The 23,979-nt window shown below is 39.3% G+C and overlaps 1 protein-coding gene across 2 annotated transcripts in view; it reads right to left on the bottom strand.

Annotated features, from left to right (window-relative positions):
- ell2 (elongation factor for RNA polymerase II 2) overlaps positions 1 to 19,396 on the bottom strand; it is a 96,635-nt gene extending 77,239 nt beyond the window's left edge. Inside the window, exons 1-2 of one of the 2 annotated variants that reach the window (XM_039759378.1) lie at positions 19,233 to 19,395; positions 1,051 to 1,098 (exon numbers count right to left, since the gene is read on the bottom strand). In XM_039759378.1, the coding sequence (XP_039615312.1) occupies positions 1,051 to 1,098; positions 19,233 to 19,364 (180 nt within the window). In that variant the 5' untranslated portion in view covers positions 19,365 to 19,395. Of the gene's footprint in view, positions 1 to 1,050; positions 1,099 to 19,232 lie in introns of both variants that reach the window. The other variant, XM_039759379.1, reaches the window with a different exon arrangement.
- Between the last annotated feature and the right edge of the window lie 4,583 nt (positions 19,397 to 23,979).

A 23,979-nucleotide genomic window follows, 5' to 3' on the forward strand; every position in this document is an offset into this window, starting at 1 on the left:
TGAAAGCTCCTTTTGTCCCTTTGATGGTCTGATTGGGTTAGGTTATAAAGTGAAGTTAAATAATGGTGAAATGTATAACATATACTTCAAGGAATGAATAAATATAAAAATATTTGAAAACAGAAGTTTCAATAAAAACATATGCCCAGATCAGGCAAAGCCTGTACTGAACACACACTAATTACTGCCTAGAAAGTAATAACTACACAGTATATTGCTGCAACTTTTAAAGTGCAGCAGATGTTTTGTAAAACTCCCAAAATGCAGTGCACTCATTATTAAGGTGCCTTGATTGCGGATTTTAGTTTTAAACAGCTACATCTGGGTTTAAATTTTTGCCCATTTTCTTAAGCAGCCATCAGTTATTAATGAAGTGCCAATGACAAAAGGAAACATCAGCTCTCCAGCTAACATGTTTTAATTAACTGTATACATGTATCATGAAATGTGTGCTAATATATTATTTTGGGGAGAAAAAAAGAGCGAATAGCAGCACCAAGAGGTACAAATCTATTTCAGACCATAAAACACATGGATAATGTTCTCAGAAAATGAAACATCTATAATGTGATAAAGCTTTGTCTTGAAAGAATTAAAGCATCAGCGAGTAATAAATAACTATGAAGATTCACTACCTGCTAGGCCTAGCTTCGAATTATGAAACTGGTTGGAATGAAAACCTGCAACCTGTAGACCTTCAGGACTGGAGTGTAGTACACTTGCTTTACAAAGAGCAAGTGTGAAGAAAGTATTGCATGTTTCTGCCACACAATAAAACAAGTCTCCTGGTAGAAAATTTATTATATATTTATTTATATATCTATCTATATCTATATCTATCTAAAGGGACATACTGATTTTAGGTTAAGACAGATATCAATTACAACTCCACTATATATGAGCAAAAACTCACAGAAACCAAGAGCAATAACTTACCTGGTTCTGAAAAACCTGAAAACTCACTATGTTAGCAAAATTTCTGTTGTAGTCTCATGAACTCTGGGAATACAAACTAAACAGAACCCTTTAAGAAAACAAAAACCCACTTACCCCTTGTAGTCCATTAAACTGAATTGTTGGCTGGGAGGCGGATGCATTCTGAAATAAGAAGCAATAATCTAAATTAAAATCATTACATAGAGGGGGAAAAAAAAAAATCTTTCTTCTAAAAGTGCTGCTAATACAAAAATTACATGTATAGGAATTAATTAAGTACCTTATTTTTTAGAAGGACTAAGTTAGTGGCTTATTGTGATAATCATTTAATGCAAGCATCACATTAAAATAGTGTTTAAATGCCATTACAAAAATTTAATTTATGGGCCATGTAATAAAGCTTGAAAAGCTGAAGAAAACTCCTAAACTACAATTGTTACGCAAATCACTGCACAATGTAAACTAGGTTTATAATCATATCAATATACAGTACATGATTATTATGTTGCTCAAATAAGGTTAAAACTGCCCAACATTAAAACAGTGCAGGTATATCAAGTTTAAGCTAACTTTAAGTAAAACACAAAATGCCACTGTACTTGTATGCTCCATTACTCACTATAAGAGCAGAAATTTCATCCATCTTATATGGCAGCAATCGAAAATTGCCCATTACAAAGGATGGTAGACCATTTCTAAAACCCTTTTGCCTTGCTTTTATTCTCACGCCAGCATACGACCCTCTGTGGACAAACAGCTCCAGCTGTAAAGTGAAAGTGAGCTGCTAAGATGTTTGTGATCGCAGGGCAAGTAGCCGTTTACCGGACTATTTAATCCACCCCACTTTTATTTAAAACTCCTTTGATGCTTTTAAAAAGGGTATGGAAAGCACCATTTAGGTTACAGAAATAGTTACAGAAGACTGCTTGGCTTTATTTGCACTAATTACATTTTACGGACTACTGAATGTGCGGCAATCTAAGGTATCAGGACAATTGCAGCAACTTAATTTGTCCCATTATCTTTACATAGTTTATCCTGAATAATAAATACTGATCCTCAATTTTTTGTGCATTCCACAACCCTAGACTTTGGTATAGAAAAATGGTATGAAATATGTATACCATTTAAAGACTGGCGCTTAAGTTGGGTATTTCAGCATTGTGATAACCCAACAAGGTAACTGCTCAAAAATTCAAACAGGCTTAGTCTATAAGTGAAGAGTTATCAAATATTTAAATTGATTTAAAATTGCAAGTGTAACTTATGTAAAATTGGCACTTCACCTTAATTTCCCCATCAAATACAAAGAGAGGTGATTTTTTAAATCTAAACAAAAAAGAAAGAAAAACTTCCAAAACAGGAAACACAACTTTATTTGCTTTAAAGTTTTATTTGGAGATACCAACATATCTGAAGTGTGGCAGAAACAAAGCCAGTGCAAGCAAAATTTTAAAATTTTGTATTTAAAACTTCCAATATCAGTTTAATTTTTTTGCTGCTTGGACTTCAGAGTTGAGCACTCAGAAATGCAAAACATGTAACTGATAACAACTACAAGTAGCTACAAGTTCACTTCCATACACTGCACGGGTAAGTAGCCTTTGACAGAAGTTGTTTTTTTTTTTTTCGTTTCTTTATTTTTTTTTTTTTTACTAGTTTTGAATGATTTCCAAACTTGATTTGATTTGTCAGAGATAGTAGCTAATACATATTATATAAAATGAGTTTAAATTTATCAATAATCTGCCAGTGTTATTGTGACCCTAGCACTAGCACTAGTGACATTGACAGCAAAGAGGATCTAAAACCAACCTTACTTCTGCAATACCTGGAAATATAACAGACCCATAGAAATTAAGTGGGGTGTATTAAAAATTCCCACAATCATCTCCCAACACTGGGATCTCTAGCACTGAAGCAACTCTGTTCCACACTACAACAGATTTCAAGACGGAGAGGGCAAAGTGGTGGAGAAAGAAAAGCCAGACAGAAACAACTTGGAGCTGATCTGCTATCTATTGTAACAGACAAAGTTCAATTGCTCACAAATAGGATGAACGAACATTCTGCTCTCATACTGGGTCACGGCACACAGAGTTACTGTAGAATCGGTTATAATGGGGAGCGGACTTAACCTAACATACAAACACTATTTTATCTTATTTGAGGAAAGGACCCACTGCTGTGTGAGAAAAAAGGCAATAGAGGGGTCTGATCATCTATGTGACTGAGGAACAAGAAAGAGTAAAAGGGAACATTACAGTCAAAACTAAAATTTGTAATACAGACATTGAAATTCTTGCTGTTGAAATTCACTCTTATTTACTATTTGCTCAGAGAGATTAATAAGGATGATTTGTTTATATTCCTCCCAGATTCCAGATTCAGAAATTTACTGTTACCAGCACTCTAAAGATGAAACATTTTGATGCGACAGTTATAATAATGAGATGACTTCAACCTAGATGTGTGCAATATTGGCAAAAAATTATATCTTGATATTTTCTGGGACTTTGATAATGATAATTTGACAATATTCTGCATCCTTTAAAAAGGGGTTTGTAATAGTCTTATTGATCTAGCCTAGTCTTGTTAATAGGACATCAATTGTAACAAAGATTAATGGAAATAGTTGAGAACTGGTCTTATGTACTTATAAATTAAGTAAAAACACAAAAAAATTTAAATCACCAGTAAAATTATTACTCAGAGTAGTACAAGTATAAGTAAACCATTTCAAAAGGGGCCTACAGGATTTAAACAAAAAAATACAGTAAGACCAACAAACCTTTTAGAATGATAGCATTTTAAACACTAACTCTTACTGTAAACAAGATATGAATCCAAAGGGAATAAAATACTGATCGTAACTGAACTACAAGGCATGAACATTACACTCTGGATAAACAAACTGCTCGGCTGAATGGTGAATAGTGTAGCATACAAGTAAGAATAAAAATCTAACACAGTCCTGTCAAAAACTGCACAGGGGGGGAGAAAAAAAAAAACCAAAACAAACCTATAGTATTTGGAAACAAGTTCTGTCATATATTGCACAAAGATACAAAAAACCCAAACCTATAACATTTTTAAACAAATTACTAACTTCAAGTTCTGTGCATTCTGAACCAACCTATATATCCAAATAGATGCATCTTAACCAAGCATATATACCTGAACATATTTGAACCGATGTATAAATCTAAACTCATCTAATTAAACCAAAATATAAACATTTAAACCAAGGATACTAGATATCTAAATATATACATCGAAATCGGGGATATAAAATGATCACAATATTCCTGCTTCACAGGTAAATGCCTTGCAAGTAAAGGACAACAGTAACTGCTCTGGGTATTTACTCATCCTTTCTCACCTTAACCCAAGACACTGCTCACTTAAATACATTTATATAGCACCTTTCCCATGTTTAAGGAACTTACTGCTATGTTCTCCCAGTGGTGCTTGCATTTTCGGGGAAGAAGTTTATACTGCAATACACATACAAACATCAGTTATTTGTGAAGAATCTTCTGATCATTTTGTATTTTTAAACATTGATCGTCATTCATAAACAAATGTGCACCTCTAGCGTTTTCCCTACCCAATCGTGGGGCCTCATGTATAAGCGGTGCATACGCACAAAAATGTTGCGTATGCCCGTTTCCACGCTCACATCATGATGTATAAAAACTAAACTTGGTGTAAAGCCACGCACATTTTCACGCTAGCTCATTCCCTTGTGTACACAAGTTCTCTGCTCGGCATTGCAAACTGGCAGCACCCAGCGTCAAAACAGTGCAACTGATCCCGAGTGCTTTCCCTTTATTTTTTAGATTCACATCCTTGACGCAACTTTATCAATTAGACTGAAATTAACCACATATCATTTATTAGTTTAAGGCATCGGACTGTAATCAACCCGTAACCATATAATGGTGCACAGAATGGCCAAACTATTCCAAATACTATAGCTGCTTTAGCATTGATACTCTCAGTGCACCACTGAGTATTTAACACACTGATTTCGAGTATGGAATCACAGCTCTACAGCAGCTGAACGGAAAGAGGATAATTGGGATACAGTATCTAGCACACATGCCACAGCCATGCGCAGTCTATCTGAACCTCTTCCATACAGTATGGCAAATGCTTCAGAGCCTTTCCTGTGGGGACCGCGCACTTCAGAAAAAGATTCATCCCAAGAGCTCTAAACACACTCAATCAGTCCATCGAGTGATCCTGGTAGAATTGTTTGTACTTATAAGTACAATTACCTCACTGTAAACTTCTACTACGGTTATATTGCACAACCTGAGTCACTTTATAAAGCACGTAATTACACACGATGATGACTGGCTTCTAAGTTGATTCAGATTTCCAAGCGCTATCTTCTTGGAGCTCTTGATATTATTTTTAAGATGAAATGCAGTACAGTGGAACCTCGGGTCACGACCGTAATTCATTTCAAAACTCTAGTCACAACCCAATTTGGTCGTGACCCGAACTAATTTCCCCCATAGGATTGTTTTTAAGCACAAAAATAGTTAATTATACCATAAAATGCATAGTGTAATAGTAAACTAAATGTAAAAACATTGAACAACACTGAGGAAAACCTTGAACAAACTAACATTGCAAGAGTTCACAGTACAGCCTTACGAACCACTCGCTGTAAACATGAGTTTTAAGCACAGGGAAAAAAATGAAAATTTGAAAAATCCTTAATTTATACAAACACTAACCATAAACCACCAAGAAAACTAACCTTGCAGCAAATCACCATGAATCTTCCTGGCTTTCTCGCATAACATTGCCTCGCTTATGCTATCCCTGCAAGGTGCTTCTCGTTCAACCACACTAGCAACAGTTTTTCCACCTCTTCCAGCACTTGAGGCCTCTACTTAGTTAACACTAACTCCTTTTGCAACATCCGCTGCTTTAAATTGCCTCTTTCTGCTTTAGAATAGTCAAAATCGTAGATTTTGACTTCTTGTACTCCGCGGCAAAAATAGTAACACTAACGCATCACTCATACTTTTCAATAATTTCTGCCTTTAATTCAATTTCAATTTTCTTCAAACCTTTCTTCTCACCAACACTACCACTCTTCACTTGCTAAGAGGCCATGGTTAATTGCAAAATTAATGCAAAAGCACACTAAACAGAACACAGTTCACAGTAAATGCACGCACGTATTACAGAGAACAATGTACAGGGAGAGACTGAACACATGCTAAAATCAATGCGTACGAACCGGAAGAGAAACTGGCTTGTTCATCACCCGAGTGTGGGGTCGTGAACAGATGCAAAAGTTTGGCGAACTTTTTGGTTGTAACCCGATTTGTACGTTTTCAGAGACATTCGTGACCTGAGGTTCCACTTTATGTTAATAAAGGAGATAAATTTTAAACTTCATTTAAATAATGTACAGTAATCCCTCGCTATATCGCGCTTCGACTTTCGCGGCTTCACTCTACCGCGGATTTTATATGTAAGCATAACTAAATATAAACGCAGATTTTTCACTGCTTCTGCGGACAATGTGTCTTTTTACTTCCTGTACATGCTTCCTCAGTTGGTTTGCCCAGTTGATTTCATACAAGGGACGCCTATTGGCGGATGACTGAGAAGCTAACCAATCAGATCACGCAGTTAAGTTCCTGTGTGCTGAATGCAGTGTTAACCAGGAAGTCTCATCTCGCTCATTCAGCATCAACGTGTTTCTCTGTATAAAGCGTTATGCTCTTTTGTGTTTCTTTGTGCATAGTCAAGCCCTTCATTATGGCTCCAAAACGATCTGCTCCTGCTACTGCTTCAGGGGCCGTGCCCAAGCGCCAACGGAAAATGTTAACGATTGCCGAAAAGGTAAACGTTTTGGATTTGTTGAAGGAAGGGAAAAGCTACACCGCTGTAGGACGCCATTACAGCATCAATGAGGCTACAATTCTTTTTATTTAAAAAGTAGGAAAAGAATAAGATCTGCGGCCGCAGTGTCCTTTTAATCAGGGTGCAAAACGAGTTGGAATCTGCTTTAGGGATTTGGATTGAAGACTGCCAGAAGAACAACAGCAGTGCTACACAATCGCCTGAAGAGGCTCCTTTAGAAGGGCTGTAACACTCTCCTTTGTTGTGCAGTAAAATTAAACTCATTGTTATTGGACAAGTCATCGTGTCACTGTTGGCGAGTAACCATAAATAATTTTCTACTTACAGTACTTAGTACATGTATGTACGTTTAGTGTCACTGTACACACATTTACTGTATACTATTTTTCTTGCATTGTACGTATTTATTGTTGGTGGCCTGTCTATCATAATGGCTGTAACATATGTGATATCGGAGATACTTGATATCTTTAAAATATTTAGGTTTTACTGTATATAAATAGTATGTTTATATACATAATTTCAATGAATCTTACCTAATACCTAAGAGAATACAAAGGGATTATGCTGTATAACTGTGCAGGGAATATTTATAAACAGTGTGGGAGAGTTTATAAGGGCTTAAAATATATAAAAATAAACCATACAAACATATGGTTTTTACTTCTCGGATTTTCACCTATCGCAGGGGGGTCTGGAACGCAACCCCCGTGATCGAGGAGGGATTACTGTATATTGTTAATAATTAAACATGTGAGGACACCTTGATCAGGGATTATTCCTGCCTCGTGCTGTATGATAGCTGGGATTGGAGCGTCCCTAGATGGATAGATTAATGGAATAACTAAACGTACTGCAAAGATAATTCAATGCTCCATAAAAGTTTTGAAGAATCTGCATTCTAAGCTTACAGATGGCTTGGCATCTATTACAGAGCTGATCGTGTAATGATTGGATACTTGGAAAAAGAAATGGAAGGACAGGAATTGGAGGTTAGTACATTTGAGTTAGAGACAGTACTGCTGCAATAAATTATTTCATCGAAGGTCACACAAGGCGCAGCAGGCATCTTACAGGAGGCAGGAACAATCTCTGGACAGGGCACCAATCTCTGCGCCATCGTGTCCCCATGTTTAATACATGCTTTAATTCCTATCATTATGAAAATGATATTAAGTATACATAGTCATATTTAGATTGTTCAGAAAGCATTTTTATTACTATTTAATTTAATATTTTTTTTTTTTGTATCAGTATACTGCTGCTGCATTATGTGAATTTCCCCTTGGGGTTAATAAAGTATCTATCCATCCAAGATGTAATATCATGAAGGTAATCCAGTCTGTGTCCTGTCGGAGGAAGAGAAAGCCCATTTAAGAAGCACATAGTGATTCACACACAGAGTACAACACAAAGCATTTAACGTAATTACAATGGGATCTGAGAAACTAGTAAATGAAACAATTTTAAGATGAAGTTTATGACTTTCTACTTTAATGACAAACTGTGATTAAAGTGGAAATATCAAGATTAAAAGGAACATTGACATTTTTTTCAACTGTGTCCCCATTTTATATTCTTTTCTCTGTACCCTAATATGCTTTCATATGACACTCAGACAGTGGGCCACAACTCGCCTTTTCACAGCGACTTTGATATCTGACTACCGCACTCTGCAGCTTTCTGAACTTGATCAACTTTCGTTTGCTGTTTATATCACTGCTTAAACTAACAAAAGTTTTTCTTTGCCTCTACTTGGTATTCACTGAAATTCGTCTTCACCCCCCGTGCTTTTGCCATTGGTTTTTTCACAGAATGCAAAACATAAGGGACTATTTATACTGATTTGCATATTCAAAGAGGTGTAATTCTGGGAGGAGTCTTGTGTTACTTTCATGATGCCCAGGATTTATGTAGCAAAAGAACGTGGAAGTTGGCGAACACACAGATTAATGTATCTGGATTTTTTTGTGCATATGCACATTTCCACTCTTGTCCATTGTGGACTTGAACCCGGACACACACAGACGGACATCGTTGGCTCCATCACACACTGTTTATTTACAATATTTATTTACAGTTAGTCACATGCACTCCCTAGTGCCTCTTGCACCGTTTCCCCAAATGTCCAGGCCCCACAGTCACAATGCCTCACTCCTGGCCTCTCTCCAGCTCCGTCTCTCTTCCACCTGACTTCCGCTCTCGACTGAAGGGAGGTGGCCCCTTAAATAGGAACCCGGATGGGCTCCAGCTGCTTCCCGGCACTCCACCATAGCCACGCCCCAGTGTGGTGAAAGTGCCGGCTGCGCACCCGGAAGCCGTCCGGGTGTCCCCTGTCGTGTTCCCCCCCAGCACTTCCTGGTGTGGCGGAAGTGCTGGGCTCCTGGGATATTCAGGCACCGGGGCGCTGCCTGGCGGTGGCCACGGGTCCCTACAGGGCTGGGCTTCCAAGCCCTTTTACCCATGTCCCCAACATAACCAGAGTGGACGCCCCCTCGCGGTCTGGAGGAGGTACAAGCCCTCCTCCGGTCCTCCTGGGCGTCCCGGCTGGATGCCACACCATATGCCATGTTTTAGTGCGAATTCTACGCACAACATTATGCAGGAGGCCCCTGGTCTGCATTTCTTTTAAATGAAGTGCGGCCAATAAGAAATAACAGAAGTCACTGTTAGATGATCTGTAATAACTGACTGCACCAGCTCAGCATCTGACTTTCCAAATATCTTATTTGCAGTCTCATGTTTTTCTTTCATTTTACATTATTGATATCACACAGTTAATATGATCCACACACCCCACTTTTCTGTTTGTATTTCTCCCTTGATATTTGTATCAGTCAGGGGTGAGGTCTCCGTTAAACGTAGTTTATCATTGACAGAATACCTCACAGTGATTTCTGTTATTCCTTATTGGCAGCGCTTCATTTAAAAGTAATCCAGATAAGGAAGTAAAGGATGGATCATCTTTGAATGGAGAAAACTGGAGCCGAGTAGTTTCTTGTGCCTCTGATCATTGATCAGAATATTCCTGCTTCACAAATAGCTGATGTTTTGTACCTGGGGTGGGCATTTTAACTATAAACTGAAGTTAACAAAAATTGGCTGATGTATCCATTTTATTTTACATTCAAAAATATCACAAGTAATACCTTTTATCTTTTTATCTAATCAAGTTTTTGCTTAAAGTAAGACATTTTTGTGGATGTGAAATCCATGGGCTAAAGCTGACTTTCTCTGTAGAAAGCCTGTAAATGCCCTGGGTATTTATTAGTCCCTTTTCACGCTAACACAGAAGATCCCACATTTAACCAGTAGTGTGGGCATCTGATGGTGTGCGAGTGTGTGCGTTTTGAAAAGAATCTGTCATGAGAGAGAGAGAGCTGGAGAGGGAGGTGGCACAAGTCAAAAATCTGTGCAAGTGTTTTAAATAATGAAAGGAAAAAAAAGAGGGGCTTTGGAATTGAGGACCCCCAACCAAGACAGCTTGTGAAATAAAAAGTGCCCCATAGGCATATGCTTCTTATGGAAACAAAAATAATCCAAATGAACAAATGGATTGCTATCTTTTGAGCAACATTAGTCTTTTCAAAGCCAATCCACCTCCATGCAAGTGATGGGGATCCAAGTCCTGAAATTAAATCTAATGATGTAGACTGCAAGGCAGTTTTATCCACTGCCTCCTTTTGCTCACTCATTTTTAAGCCGCTACTCTAGCTTAACTTGTGGTGCACTAACTGTGCACACCTAGGTGCTCGCTTTGCACATGCGCAGTAGTTTATCCTGTTAGGTTACACAAGACTGAATGCCTGGACTCTCAAGGCGTGTTTTTGTAAAGTGTGTAACATAGTTGATAATTTTAGCGGGCACATAGTTAATACAATTAAGATATTATCTTAGACAATGCATATCACACACTACTACTTTAACCATGCACATTTATAAAGAAAAATGACAAACATCTATCAGTATGTGTCATGTTCCACTTGAGGAAAGAAGCTTTACCCGTTCTCTTCAAATGTGAAATATGCCTATAAATGTAAGCCTGTTGCACCTCTGGGTAGATCTGGCCACAATCTGATTCATCTAATTCCCCACTGTTAACAGGCTATCAAGTCTGTTACTAGACTGGCAACCTGTTACCACCAGGTTAGTGAAGTATAGCCTGGAGGTTGAAATGGCCTTGAATGACCACTTCTAAAAAGGAAGGACTTAATGGGAATCACATGGGGATAATATTGAGGAACTCTGTCACTGCATCACAGAATAAATTAAATTTGAGCCAATGCAACTGTGTCCTAAAAAAAAAATAATGTATACAGCTTTCCCAACAAGCAGCCTGTATTACAAAGGAGCTCCCAAATGTGAATAGAACATTCAAAGGGAAGGAGGCTTACAGAATTAAAATAGAAAACACATCCAGAGTAACAAATTGTGCTTGGAATGGACCGAGCATCATTATTAGTTCAGGTGCTAGAAAAGAATGTGGAAAAAGCTAACACCCAGAATCAATACTTTATTTCACCAACCCCTTCTTTCTTCCAATGACCAGCAAATCTACAGCAACATAAGGAATGGTCCTTTCTCCCTTTCCCTTCAACCTGTACACCTCAAAACTATAAATATAACAGGTTCATATAAAAACCACTATTGGAGCTCCTTTGTAGGAGTGGCAATACATCTTTATAATGCTTCACTGTAACTGCCCTTTTTACTGTATCTTTAGCCACATCACGGGTGTTCACATATAATGTGCAATGCACCTGTTGCAAAAGCCCAAGTCTGTCTGCATGAAACTACGCGACTAATTATGCTGAGATGTGGCATACTTAAAAGAAATTTGTCAACTTTCATTCAGATTGTGTTGTATGAAGATTTAAAATTTCTAAATTTCCCATTGAAAAGCATTAGAATATTTGCAAACTTGTACATCTTAAAACATAGAAACATTCTCTGTGAATTCAAGTAAGAAATAGTTTACCGTTTAAATTTTGCCATAAGGGCGGTTACATTAACTTGTATATTTTGCCCATTTTCCTCCTTAGCCGCTTGAATACCCAATGCCACCAAGTCCGACACTGGGCAGAGCACATGTCCACAAACGGCTCACACAACTGCACTTTCTGCTGCTTCATGGGAGGATAAATAGTAAAGACCACAAGCACACTCGTTCTGAAAGGCAAGTCACAAGTTGATCTGGACGCAAGATAGACTGATATGCTATCTATCTATGCTTATTCAAACCTGACCTTATGTATAGCACTGTATAATAAGCCTCTTAAGTCTTATTGTTTGTTTTATATCCTTTTCTATCATTCTTACCACTAGTACTGGGCGGTATGACCAAACTTCTATATCACGGTACTTTTCAAAATTATACCGGTGGTATTCTTTCCCCCATGCATGAATGGATGTTAACCACATTTTCCACTGCAATTACTGGAGAAGACTGGATAAGAATAACCTGTTCCACTGTCAAGAGAAATGTACATTGTACAAAGAAAAAAAACAAAAAAAAAAAAATGTGCACACAAGTATTAATACAGGTTTGCATGGCCCCATAAAGTGTTTTCAAGGGGGTGGCACTATGAAAAGTCAACAGGTTGACTTTATTCTCGACATTTCCACTTTATTCTCAATTTTCTCATTGAAGGTGTATGTCGAACTAAACTTCATCCTAAAATCATTGTTTAATGTACTAGATTTTCTTAAACCCCGTCATAAGTTATGTAGCACATTTAATGCTTTGTGTTAAGTGATCCCCGACCCAGTTTTTAATCATTATACGCTTCTTAAACTGACTTCCTCTACACTAAGAAGAGGCGCAGGGAGGGATCGCCGCACAAAATCCAATCACTTCATAACATTCCTGCTCTCTGAAAATTTAAAATGCTAAGATAAATACTTCATATCATTTTCAGGATGAAATGCATTAAAGCAGGTATTAAATATGCACGGTAGTGAGGCAGTAGTGCTGCTCCCTCACAGCAAGGGGTCCCCAGGTATACGTTCAGTGTAAACTTTATGGCAGGTGTAACGAGGCTTCAAAAAACTGGATGTATGAATAGGTATCGCACAGGTTAAACTTAGACCATGGACTGTTCAGAGCTTTAAAAAAAATGTAATACATGTTTAAATATGCCATCCATTCAGGACTGCGCCCATCCCAGCAAGCACTGCGTGTGAGGCAGGAGCAAATCTTGAACGAGGCTCCAGCACATCGCGGGGTGAATACGAGAAACACATGCTCTAGCATGGTTAATATAGCATAACAAAACCCCACATCCTACGTGACTTTAAAAGGAAACTGAAGCACACCAGAAAAACATGCAACTTCAAAGTAGGGAACACCCGGGACCCCTTTGCTGCGTGGCAGCAGTGCAACCTCCACACCACCATACCCCGACATGATTAATACATGCTTAAATGCATGTCATCATGAAAATGATATCAAGTACTTAGTATTCTAAATGTTCAGGGAGCAGAAATATCATGAAATTAATGTATTCTGTGTGCTGCCTCCGCCTCCTCTTAGTGCAAGAGGAAGTTAGTTAAAGAAGCACGTAGCAATTAACATGGCTGGGGAAAACTTAAAGTATTTAATGTGCTACATAACTTACGAAGGGGTTTGAGAAAGTCTAGTAAATTAAATATTCATTTTAAGATGAAGTTTAGTTTACAATGTTCTACTTTAATGACAAAATTACAAGAATAAAGTCAACATGTCGACTTTAATCTCGACAAACGGAGAGAATAAATTAAAAATGTCGAGAACAAAGTCAACATGTCATCACACTATTACACAGTACCCAGGCACATTACACAGTATTGAAAAAAATAAAACAAGTACAACTTGGCTTGCAGTATTATCCAGTAGTATAGAAACAGTATTCACACATTTGAACATAATGGTCAACATCTGACCTTTTAAACACAAGGTTTTTCCCAGCAAAAGGTCTTCTGTGTCATCATGTTCAACTTTATCTTCTGTTACAGCTTCAGTTTCTGAATGTTCTCTGTCCATTTTCACCATTCACTGCCTCCACTAACGCATGTACTCCATTGCATGCCTGTTTAGCGTTGTAGCAGTGAAAAAGACCCCCGCGCAATACCTCCACTAACGCATGCACTCTGTTGTATATGTTTAGCGGTGTAGCATTGAAAAAGGTCCCCCTTAAACAGTTTCCCGCTGCACCATGTTCTGAACATTGTTTAGGCAATTTAAACCAGTGTTGCGGTATAAGAAAAATCCATACCATAACAAAAATAAAACACGGTTTTTGGTATGAACCGGTATACCACCCAGCACTACTTACCACATTGTGTAGATTCTCTTTTTTTGTAAAATATTTATTCTTCATGTTATGTTATCAGTGTGAGCCTCTCCCAGTGTTCGCTGTGTTGACTGTGAGAAGAGGAATTGTACTGCCAGGGTTTGTGCACTCATGTTTTCCGTTTTAACATTTCAGCCTGTTAATAAAGTTTAAACAGACAGTGTGGTGCATTTCCCCTTAGTGGCAGTTCACATGAAGAAGCACATTGGGAGTCACAATGCAAAAAAGCCAAGGACATTTACTGGATTCAAAATCAGAGCGCGGCAGCACAGTGCATGCGGTGAATACCAGTTACAATGGGAAAACTTAAAGTAACGTGCGATTGCATTTGCTTTCTTTCCTCTCTAATTCTGCTCGATTACCTTCACTTTTGTGTTGACATCAATCGTCTTTTTTTCCCCTGTAATTGTAAGACAAATGTAACTGAATGTAGTCAAAATCTCTGCAGGTAATAAACAGATTGAAATGAATGAGTCACGGCATATGAAATGACTTGGCAAAAACTGTTTGCCTGTGCAATGCAGTAGCAGTTGCAAGTTGAACAGCCGTAAGGCACGTGGGTCTTAAGTCACTGACTACCTGTAAATGGAATGGGAAAACAATAATGTAAGCAAATACAAGACTGAATTGATTGAACAATTATCTGCAGATTATTACTATGAAGAACCAACATTATCAACCTGCAGTTAAACAGTGTTTTACTAATTAATAACACAGGAAAGGTGCAGCACCTTAACTGATATAAACAAACGAGGGGTTTAAAAAATGGACAGTGGTGTAGAGAGTTGGAAGGCTTCAGTGGCTTAAGCCCCTGATATTTGTTGTTCGGTACCCCCTGTAATATACATGAACAATTATTGCTTTCTCATCATGTACCATCTGATTTCCCGTTAAAGAATAAATCAGATCCTTTCAAAACGGATATAAATTTTAATGAAACACTCCATTTTAAATATTAAAAGCTTGACAGACCAATTATTTTAGCTCCTTTTCTCCTTTAATAGGGTAATATTGACACTGATGTTATACTAGTATTGGACATTTTTATAGTAATAGATGTTTTTCAGCTGCTAATACTCTACTGGATATGCTTTCAAAAATGTTATGTTTAAGAAAATTGAACAATTAGTTACATACCCTACACCAATAACAAATATCAAATTAATGCCATTTTCACATCACTTGAACAGCACTCTGCTGTGTATTAAAGCTATTGAGTCACAACAAGCTTATCTTGCTCTGGCTTTAATCCTATTGTAAACTGCTGCTAGAAACCTCATATGTAATGTAGTCTAATAACACATTTAACTGCATTCTATTATTGCCATTACTTTTGAATAGGACTCAAAAATGTCACAACTGACTCCTGGATAAAGTATATATAAAATATTCTAATTTTCACAACAGCCAACTTAGTCAATGAAGGCACCTGAATGTTACTAACTTCTTAATATTTCTGGTATGAACATAATGCTTATTTATTTTTTGAACTTATGCATTAAAAAAAAAAGGACCTCTTGGGACAAAAACTTCAGTGCAATTCTAGTGCCAACAAGTAGTATCAATGCATCTCTAATAATTTTACTTGCCAAAAATTTCCGCTGTCAATCATGTTGAATAAATCACACCCTCCAATTTCCTGTGACCACTCACATTACTAGTGTAGTTGATAAAATGTTATGCTTACATAGTCCAACCAGGCAAATTCATGCTTGTTTTGCTGACGATAATGTATCACATTGCATATGTGCTGCATAGTATTTGTGAGTTTTCAGAACAGTTTACCTTTCCACAAATGATGCTCCTAAAGAGACCTAAAATTAGCATACTTAATTTTTCAGAGAGGGTGTCTATTCTGCTTCTAGAATGGAAACAAACTGAAACATAATTTAAATTCTACCCACAGATGTCCAAGTTATATTTAAAAAAAAAACCACATTTCTCAAAGAAAGTCTACCTATATTACAATACAGGAATTAAAATAAATTTCCAAAACAAATATGAATATTAGGAGAGCTTGGTTTTAATTGTAACATCCCTGGATCCAACACCCCATCTATCTTTTTTCAAAACCTGCATACCTAGTGAACCATTAACCTCCATCCTTTTTATCTAGAAGATGCCTCTGTTAATTCAAAACTGACAGAGTATTTTTGGCCAAATTGTAGAGAAACAAAAAACATTTAGAACCAGAAATGCATAAACTACTGGGAATGAAAGATCAAAACTGTAAATTAAAACATTTAGATACAAAGGGGTTAAATTTTTATACTGCCGTAAACATTGGATAACAGCAGAGAAGAAAAAAATGTGGCATTTAAAAAATGGGTAACACTCTTGATAATTCACATCCTTTATTAAAACCAATGACTCTAAACACATTAAAAGGTGAAATGCAGTAATAAAAGTTAAGCCTATGCAAATAATACAAGAAGCAGCTGTTCATTCCAAATGGCTCGAGCGCTCACTCTCTCTTGCAGTAACTCAAGAAATATTAAATTGAAGAGTGCGGTTCGTGTGCATACCTAACTTCATCTCAAGTCAGCATGCATCCACACATTTTTATATAAAATTAAGGATTCAATTAGAAACAGATGTTATGCAAAATCTTACACAAACCCATATTCTTTAAATGTATATTTGACAGTGCATTTCGGAGAAAATCTTATGCAAACTGTTAAGTATTTTCATCTAAATTCAATCCCTTGCCACTATCCCAAAGAAAGATTACATGCTGCTATATACAACACATATTTATAAAGGACTGCAGCAAGAACTGTGGGTAATCCAAGATCACTCCTAAAATGATATGTTGAGCTGACAGTGGGACGTGCTCCCTTTCCATACTTAGACTGAGGGTGCAAGGAATTCACTTCACTGACTCAGCAAAGCAAACTGGACACCATGCCTTTTAAATTCAGCACAAATAAGACAGATCAACACCATGGCAGAGTAACTTTAATCGTATTTGTTTGAAGTAGCAAAATCTGAAGCAAGTAAAACTACAAGAATTGAAGCAAATACAGAGGCATTAAAAATATGAATACATTTTAGAAAAATAACCAAATGTAACGTACCACAATTGCTTACAAATGAAAGCTGAACTCCAAGGACACAAACCCAAAAGCTGTGAACTACCTGAAGTAGATATAATTACTACAGAAGGCTGGCCTAAATGAATCAAGAGAAGGTGAAACAAACTCAGTTATTACTATGCAATATGACACACTTTAACAAAATCATACTTTTAAATATGGACAAGTTACAGTGTTTATAAGTAATCCATACAAAATGTTACTGACTCATTTGCTTTTGTTTCAGTCATGCAAACTACACTTTCAGAAGTTGGAATAATTTCCCACATTCAAGAGTTATTTTTATTGGCAATCGGCTGCCAAGGCTACCACTATTCAACTAGGCCCAGACATATTTAGGAGGACTGGGTGAAATAAATAAATAAATAAAATGGAAAAATTGATAATGGCCACACTGTAATAAGAATGCTTTACAAGCAAATTGTAAAACAGGAGATATGTCAAAACAATCCAGAAAGCAGTATGGCTCCTCATATTACCATAGTGGACCTTATTTACATATATAAATGTATATATAAATAGCAAGTGCCTGTCATACTTCTAAATTTGAAGCCTATTCCTAAAAGCTATGTACCTACTTTTAATCAGGAATTTTCTGTTGCTGTACGGAGACAGTCGGAACTTCGCAATGGCTACAATACTTATAGGGAATATTTTAATTCGACCCCTAAAATCCCCTTCCCCATCCACCGGCAGATGAAACTACCCTTACTACCGGACTATTTTTTTCTCAAACCATACGGCTATCAAACAATGATATCATTTAAAAATAATACATTTAAAAAAAAAAAAAAAAAAAGGTTTGCCGATAGGTTAAGAAAAATTGTTACAGAAATACGAAACTCTAAAAACGGCGATATGCTTTCGAAAATGCCTTAAGAAATCACTGAGAAAGCATGCACACGACATGTAGGAAATCGTAAAGGTAACAAAAATGTGATATTGCAAGGTGATTAGTTTTACACAGGCAAGGTATTAAAAAAATACTGTAGAAAAAACGAAGTGCTCCCACCTCCCCCACACCACGACACCAGCACCTCACTGCCACACACGCATTTTACTTTTGGGGGAAGAAAAAAAAAAAAACTCGATTTCATCTGCCAGCTGAGATAGTACTTCTGCAGACTATGTCCTTACTGAAAGATGTGCCTTTGCACCAGCAAGCACCGCGAATTAATAAATTTACTTAGGTTTAATCCACCCCCTTTTTATGTCAGTAAAAAGTCTGGCAAACTGACAAGAGGCGGCGTTTTAGTAAAGACTTTTCCTTTAAACACCCAAAAGCAAATACTTGCATAAACGACATGCATTAAAATATAGCATAGTCCACATTTAACATGACAGAAGAAAAACGTACAGTTCAGCAAGGAGGCTTCCTTACTGCGATAATAAACCGCAGTTTGGTGGAAACCCAGATATGTAAAACACTTTGCAAGACACTGCTAAATGGTTCCATATTGAACAAAATTTATGATTCTGTATTGCTCAATGATGACAAACTACTGCCAACAAATTAAAAAGCAAAAATCTAAAGAAGAAAAAAAAATATAACTATCCATATGCTTAACAGCGTTACAAGGCCGAACTTCCACGGTTTCTATCAAGTGATCATCGTTTGGTGTTACTGCACATCAGTTTATTCGAGGGCGAAATCTGCTGGAGAATGAGGCTCACCAGCCTGCCCTGCTGCTCCCAAACTGCTGTATTGAGCACAGGCATCAGACGGATGACGACAACTGGAGCTACGGTGAACTTTAATTAAACTTGCGGAAGCGGTCTTGTCCGCTTGCTTTTTTCCTGTATTATAGAAGTAAACGCCGCAAAAATGCCGACCGAAAACTTTTTGTTGCTCGAGCAATCTTCCTATGTTAATAAACCTTGAACTGGAAGAAAACAGTGAGTATATGACGGGATGCATGCTTTAAAAAAATAAAAAAAAAATAATAAAAAATACAAACAAAGTTTGAAGTCTCACCTTACACGACTTATATAACTCCAATGTCCTATAAGCCGTCTCTGTCAATTTTACATGAAGCACTGATATTTTGCCAGGGTTTACTCTCCCACAAGACAACCCATACCTGCCATCCTCACTCAGCGCCGCCATCTTCAGCTCCTCCAATCAACCCGCTGACGTACTTACATATACTAGACGCAGCCTACCCGTTGAGTTAAGGAGGCGGAGTTTCTAAATCTGTACAGTAATGGGAGGTAAGTGATTGACATTAGATCTACGCTTTGTGATTGGCAAAGATAACATGAAGGACGTGACAATTCGCCAATGCATAGTTGCAGGCGATTGGTTCATTTTCTTATTTGGCACGTCAAAAATGATAGGTAGAGCGAGGGTTTGCAGCTTCGCATCAGCTGTTTCAGGCGTCTTAAAGTCATGGCAACAGCTAGGCATTTTTTTACACGTCAAGGGTTGGACATCAGCACTACGTTAGAGTGTGCTCAGCTAAAGGCGAACAAAATTTAAAACTGATAAGAAAGAAGGCCTGCAATGGGGTTTAGAAGGGGTTTGTAGTTGTGAAACTGGAATATTTAAGAGATACTTCTGAGGTCTCAGTTTAAAAGAAATGAAGGGGAAAGAGAAGAGAACTTGGATTAATAAAAGTAGCAAGAAAAGAGGAAGGAAAGGAAGCGGTGGAAGTTCTAATGAAGAGACAAGTTCAGATAAGGAAGATGTGAATAAGGGGAATTTGTTGTTATTTTCAGTGCAAATGATGAGAGGAAAAGAGTAGAGGTTGTTAGTCCAGTTAATCTGACACAATGGATTATAGATATAATAGACGATATGACATAATTCACAAATGCATAAATGATTAAATATATGAGATGAGAGATTGATTATTGTTAATAAGTTAATAACTATTATTTGTACTAACTGAGGTAAATTATTAAAAGTTTTGTTCCCGAGACAGGTACTTTCCAAACTTACCATAGGTATTTCAGTGTAAGAGATTGTAAATTCTTTTTTAAAATGTGCCTTTACATTCACTTTTATAAGTCCGTTATTCACAGAAACCTGGTGTTACAAAGTTCTTGTATACCCTTATTCCGGTTAGACAAACAGGGTTAACACATGTAAATTTCTCATTGAGTAGCCAGGTTATGTGGCTATATGAACATTTAACCAGTTAAGGGTTTCGTTGTCAGTGCATGCCTGTTGCTCTCTATTAACCTCCACATGTGTTTGCTTGCACATTCATCCAACAGCCACAGGTAGAAAACAGTGGAAGTCAGTGTCCACAAAGATAAATTTCCTGAGGAAAATGCTTGGGCATTTGCAATATTCCTTCTCCTGGCTGAAAAAATCTGTCTAAATATTTCACAAATCTCTTCATTTATGTGGCTGAGTTAAAGGTAAAGTGCTAAGCTCAGCAGTAAAATTTTGGGAGACACATACTCCAATCTTGCCTTCAGATTCACAGCATCCATTGATGATAGTTAATATTTTTAGAGCATTTTTAGGACATTGGAGCATTTTGCTAAAGGAGGACTCCATAAGTGTACAGACACATTAAACTGGAATTTTTGAGAAAACAGTTTTCTGCCTTAACTGGGTTACTCACCTTATCCCGGTTTTGCATATGCACATAAACACATTAAATATAAAGTAAGCAAAGCAGTAAGACCAATTTCCAAAAGGAATGGAATTGAAAGCCCTATAATTTCTGTTTTCGTAAATTTTAATGGGAAGCTACTGAAAAAAGTGTTTTGGCTCTCATATTATTGCAGTGTGGCACAAGATAGCGCAGGGTCAGATGTCAGACTATTACCATATAAGAGGAGTATGCCATTTATGTGCATTGTCCATGTCTCTTTACCTATTTATGTTGTTGAATGTGTCCATCAATTTTCTGTTTGCTGAAAAGCCATTTAAATGCAGGTACTTGCATATACTGTGGGCTATATGTGTTTCTTTTTGTCAATCTGATTTAATCACAGATATCATCACTGTTGAAGGTGTGTACTGCCAACTACCATGCATGGGTGGTTGTCTTTATACAGTATGTATATATGGAAAGGATCTGACATTTTACTACACTTCATCCTTTGACACACAGCCAGAACTTCATCCATCCATCCATCCTCTTCCACTTATCCGGGGTCGGGTTTCGGGGGCAGCAGCTTAAGCAGAGAAGCCCAGACTTCCCTCTCCCTGGCCACTTCTTCCAGCTCTTCCTGTAGAATCCCAAGGCGTTCCCAGGCCAGCCGGGAGACATAGTCCCTCCAGCGTGTCCTGGGTCTTCCCCGGGGCCTCCTCCCGGTTGGGCGTGCCGAACACCTCACCAGGGAGGCGTCCAGGAGGCATCCTGATCAGATGCCCGAGCCACCTCATCTGACTCCTCTCGATGCGGAGGAGCAGCAGCTCTACTCTGAGCCCCTCCTGGATGACTGAGCTTCTCACCCTATCTTTAAGGGAAAGCCAAGACACCCTGCAGAGGAAACTCATTTCAGCCGCTTGTATTTGCGATCTCGTTCTTTCGGTCACTACCCATAGCTCATGACCATAGGTGAGGGTAGGAACGTAGATCGACTGGTAAATTGAGAGCTTTGCCTTACGGCTCAGCTCTTTTTCACCATGACAGACCGATGCAGAGCCGCATCACTGCGGATGCCGCACCGATCCGCCTGTCGATCTCATGCTCCATTCTTCCCTCACTCGTGAACAAGACCCCGAGATACTTAAACTCCTCCACTTGGGGCAGGATCTCTCCCCCAACCCTGAGAGGGCACTCCACCCTTTTCCGGCTGAGGACCATGGTCTCGGATTTGGAGGTGCTGATTCTCATCCCAGCCGCTTCACACTCAGCTGCGAACCACTCCAGAGAGAGCTGAAGATCACGGCCTGATGAAGCAAACAGGACAACATCATCTGCAAAAAGCAGTGACCCAATCCTGAGTCCACCAAACCGGACCCCTTCAACACCCTGGCTGTGCCTAGAAATTCTGTCCATAAAAGTTATGAACAGAATCGGTGACAAAGGGCAGCCCTGGCGGAGTCCAACTCTCACTGGAAATGGGCTCGACTTACTGCCGGCAATGCGGACCAAGCTCTGACACCGGTTGTACAGGGACCGAACAGCTCTTATCAGGGGGTCTAGTACCCCATATTCCTGGAGCACCCCCCACAGGTTTCCCTGAGGGACACGGTCGAATGCCTTTTCCAAGTCCACAAAACACATGTAGACTGGTTGGGCAAACTCCCATGCACCCTCTAGGATTCTGCTAAGGGTGAAGAGCTGGTCCACTGTTCGCGACCAGGGACGAAAACCACACTGTTCCTCCTGAATCCGAGGTTGACTATCCACGGACCCTCCTCTCCAGAACCCCTGAATAGACTTTTCCAGGGAGGCTGAGGAGTGTGATCCCTCTATAGTTGGAACACACCCTCCGTCCCCTTTTAAAGAGGGGACCACCACCCCGGTCTGCCAATCCAGAGGCACTGTCCCCGATGTCCATGCGATGTTGCAGAGACGTGTCAACCAAGACAGTCCTACAACATCCAGAGCCTTAAGGAACTCCGGCGATCTCATCCACCCTGGGGCCCTGCCACCAAGGAGTTTTTTGACCACCTCGGTGACTTCAGTCCCAGAGATGGGAGAGCCCACCTCAGAGTCCCCAGGCTCTGCTTCCTCATTGGAAGGCATGTTAGTGGGATTGAGGAGGTCTTCGAAGTACTCCCCCACCAACCCACAACGTCTGAGTCGAGGTCAGCAGCGCACCATCCCCTCCATATACGGTGTTGACACTGCACTGCTTCCCCCTCCTGAGACGCCGGACGGTGGACCAGAATCTCCTCGAAGCCGTCCGAAATCGCTCTCCATGGCCTCCCAAACTCCTCCCATGCCCGAGTTTTGCCTCAGCAACAACGAAGCCGCATTCCGCTTGGCCTGCGGTACCTATCAGCTGCCTCCAGAGACCCACAGGACAAAAAGTCCTATAGGACTCCTTCTTCAGCTTGACGGCATCCCTCACCGCCGGTGTCCACCAACAGGTTTGGGGATTGCCGCCACGACAGGCACCGACCACCTTGCGGCCACAGCTCCGGTCAGCCTCCTCAACAATAGAGGCACGGAACATGGCCCATTCGGACTCAATGTCCCCACCTCCCTCGGGATGTGGTCGAAGTTCTGCCGAAGGTGGGAGTTGAAGCTACTTCTGACAGCCGTTCCCAGCAGACCCTCAGAACACGTTTGGGCCTACCAGGTCTGACCGCATCTTCCCCACCATCGAAGCCAACTCACCACCAGGTGGTGATCAGTTGACAGCTCGCCCCTCTCTTCACCCGAGTGTCCAAGACATATGGCCGCAAGTCCAATGACACGACCACAAAGTTAATCATCGACCTGAGGCCTAGGGTGTCCTGGTGCCAAGTGCACATATGAACACCCTTATGCTTGAACATGGTGTTCGTTATGGACAATCCGTGATGAGCACAGAAGTCCAATAACAAAACACCGCTCGGGTTCAGATCGGGGCCATTCCTCCCAATCACGCCCTTCCAGGTCTCACTGTCATTACCCACGTGAGCATTGAAGTCTCCCAGCAAAACGAGGGAATCCCCAGAAGGTATGCCCTCTAGCATCCCTTCAGAGACTCCAAAAAGGGTGGATACTCCAAACTGCTGTTCGGCGCATATGCACAAACAACAGTCAGGACCCTTCCCCACCCGGAGGAGGGAGGCCACCCTCTCGCCCACCGGGTAAACCCCA

The sequence above is a fragment of the Polypterus senegalus genome, chromosome 7 (assembly GCF_016835505.1).
Source record: "Polypterus senegalus isolate Bchr_013 chromosome 7, ASM1683550v1, whole genome shotgun sequence".
In the NCBI taxonomy this organism is placed as follows: domain Eukaryota; kingdom Metazoa; phylum Chordata; class Cladistia; order Polypteriformes; family Polypteridae; genus Polypterus; species Polypterus senegalus.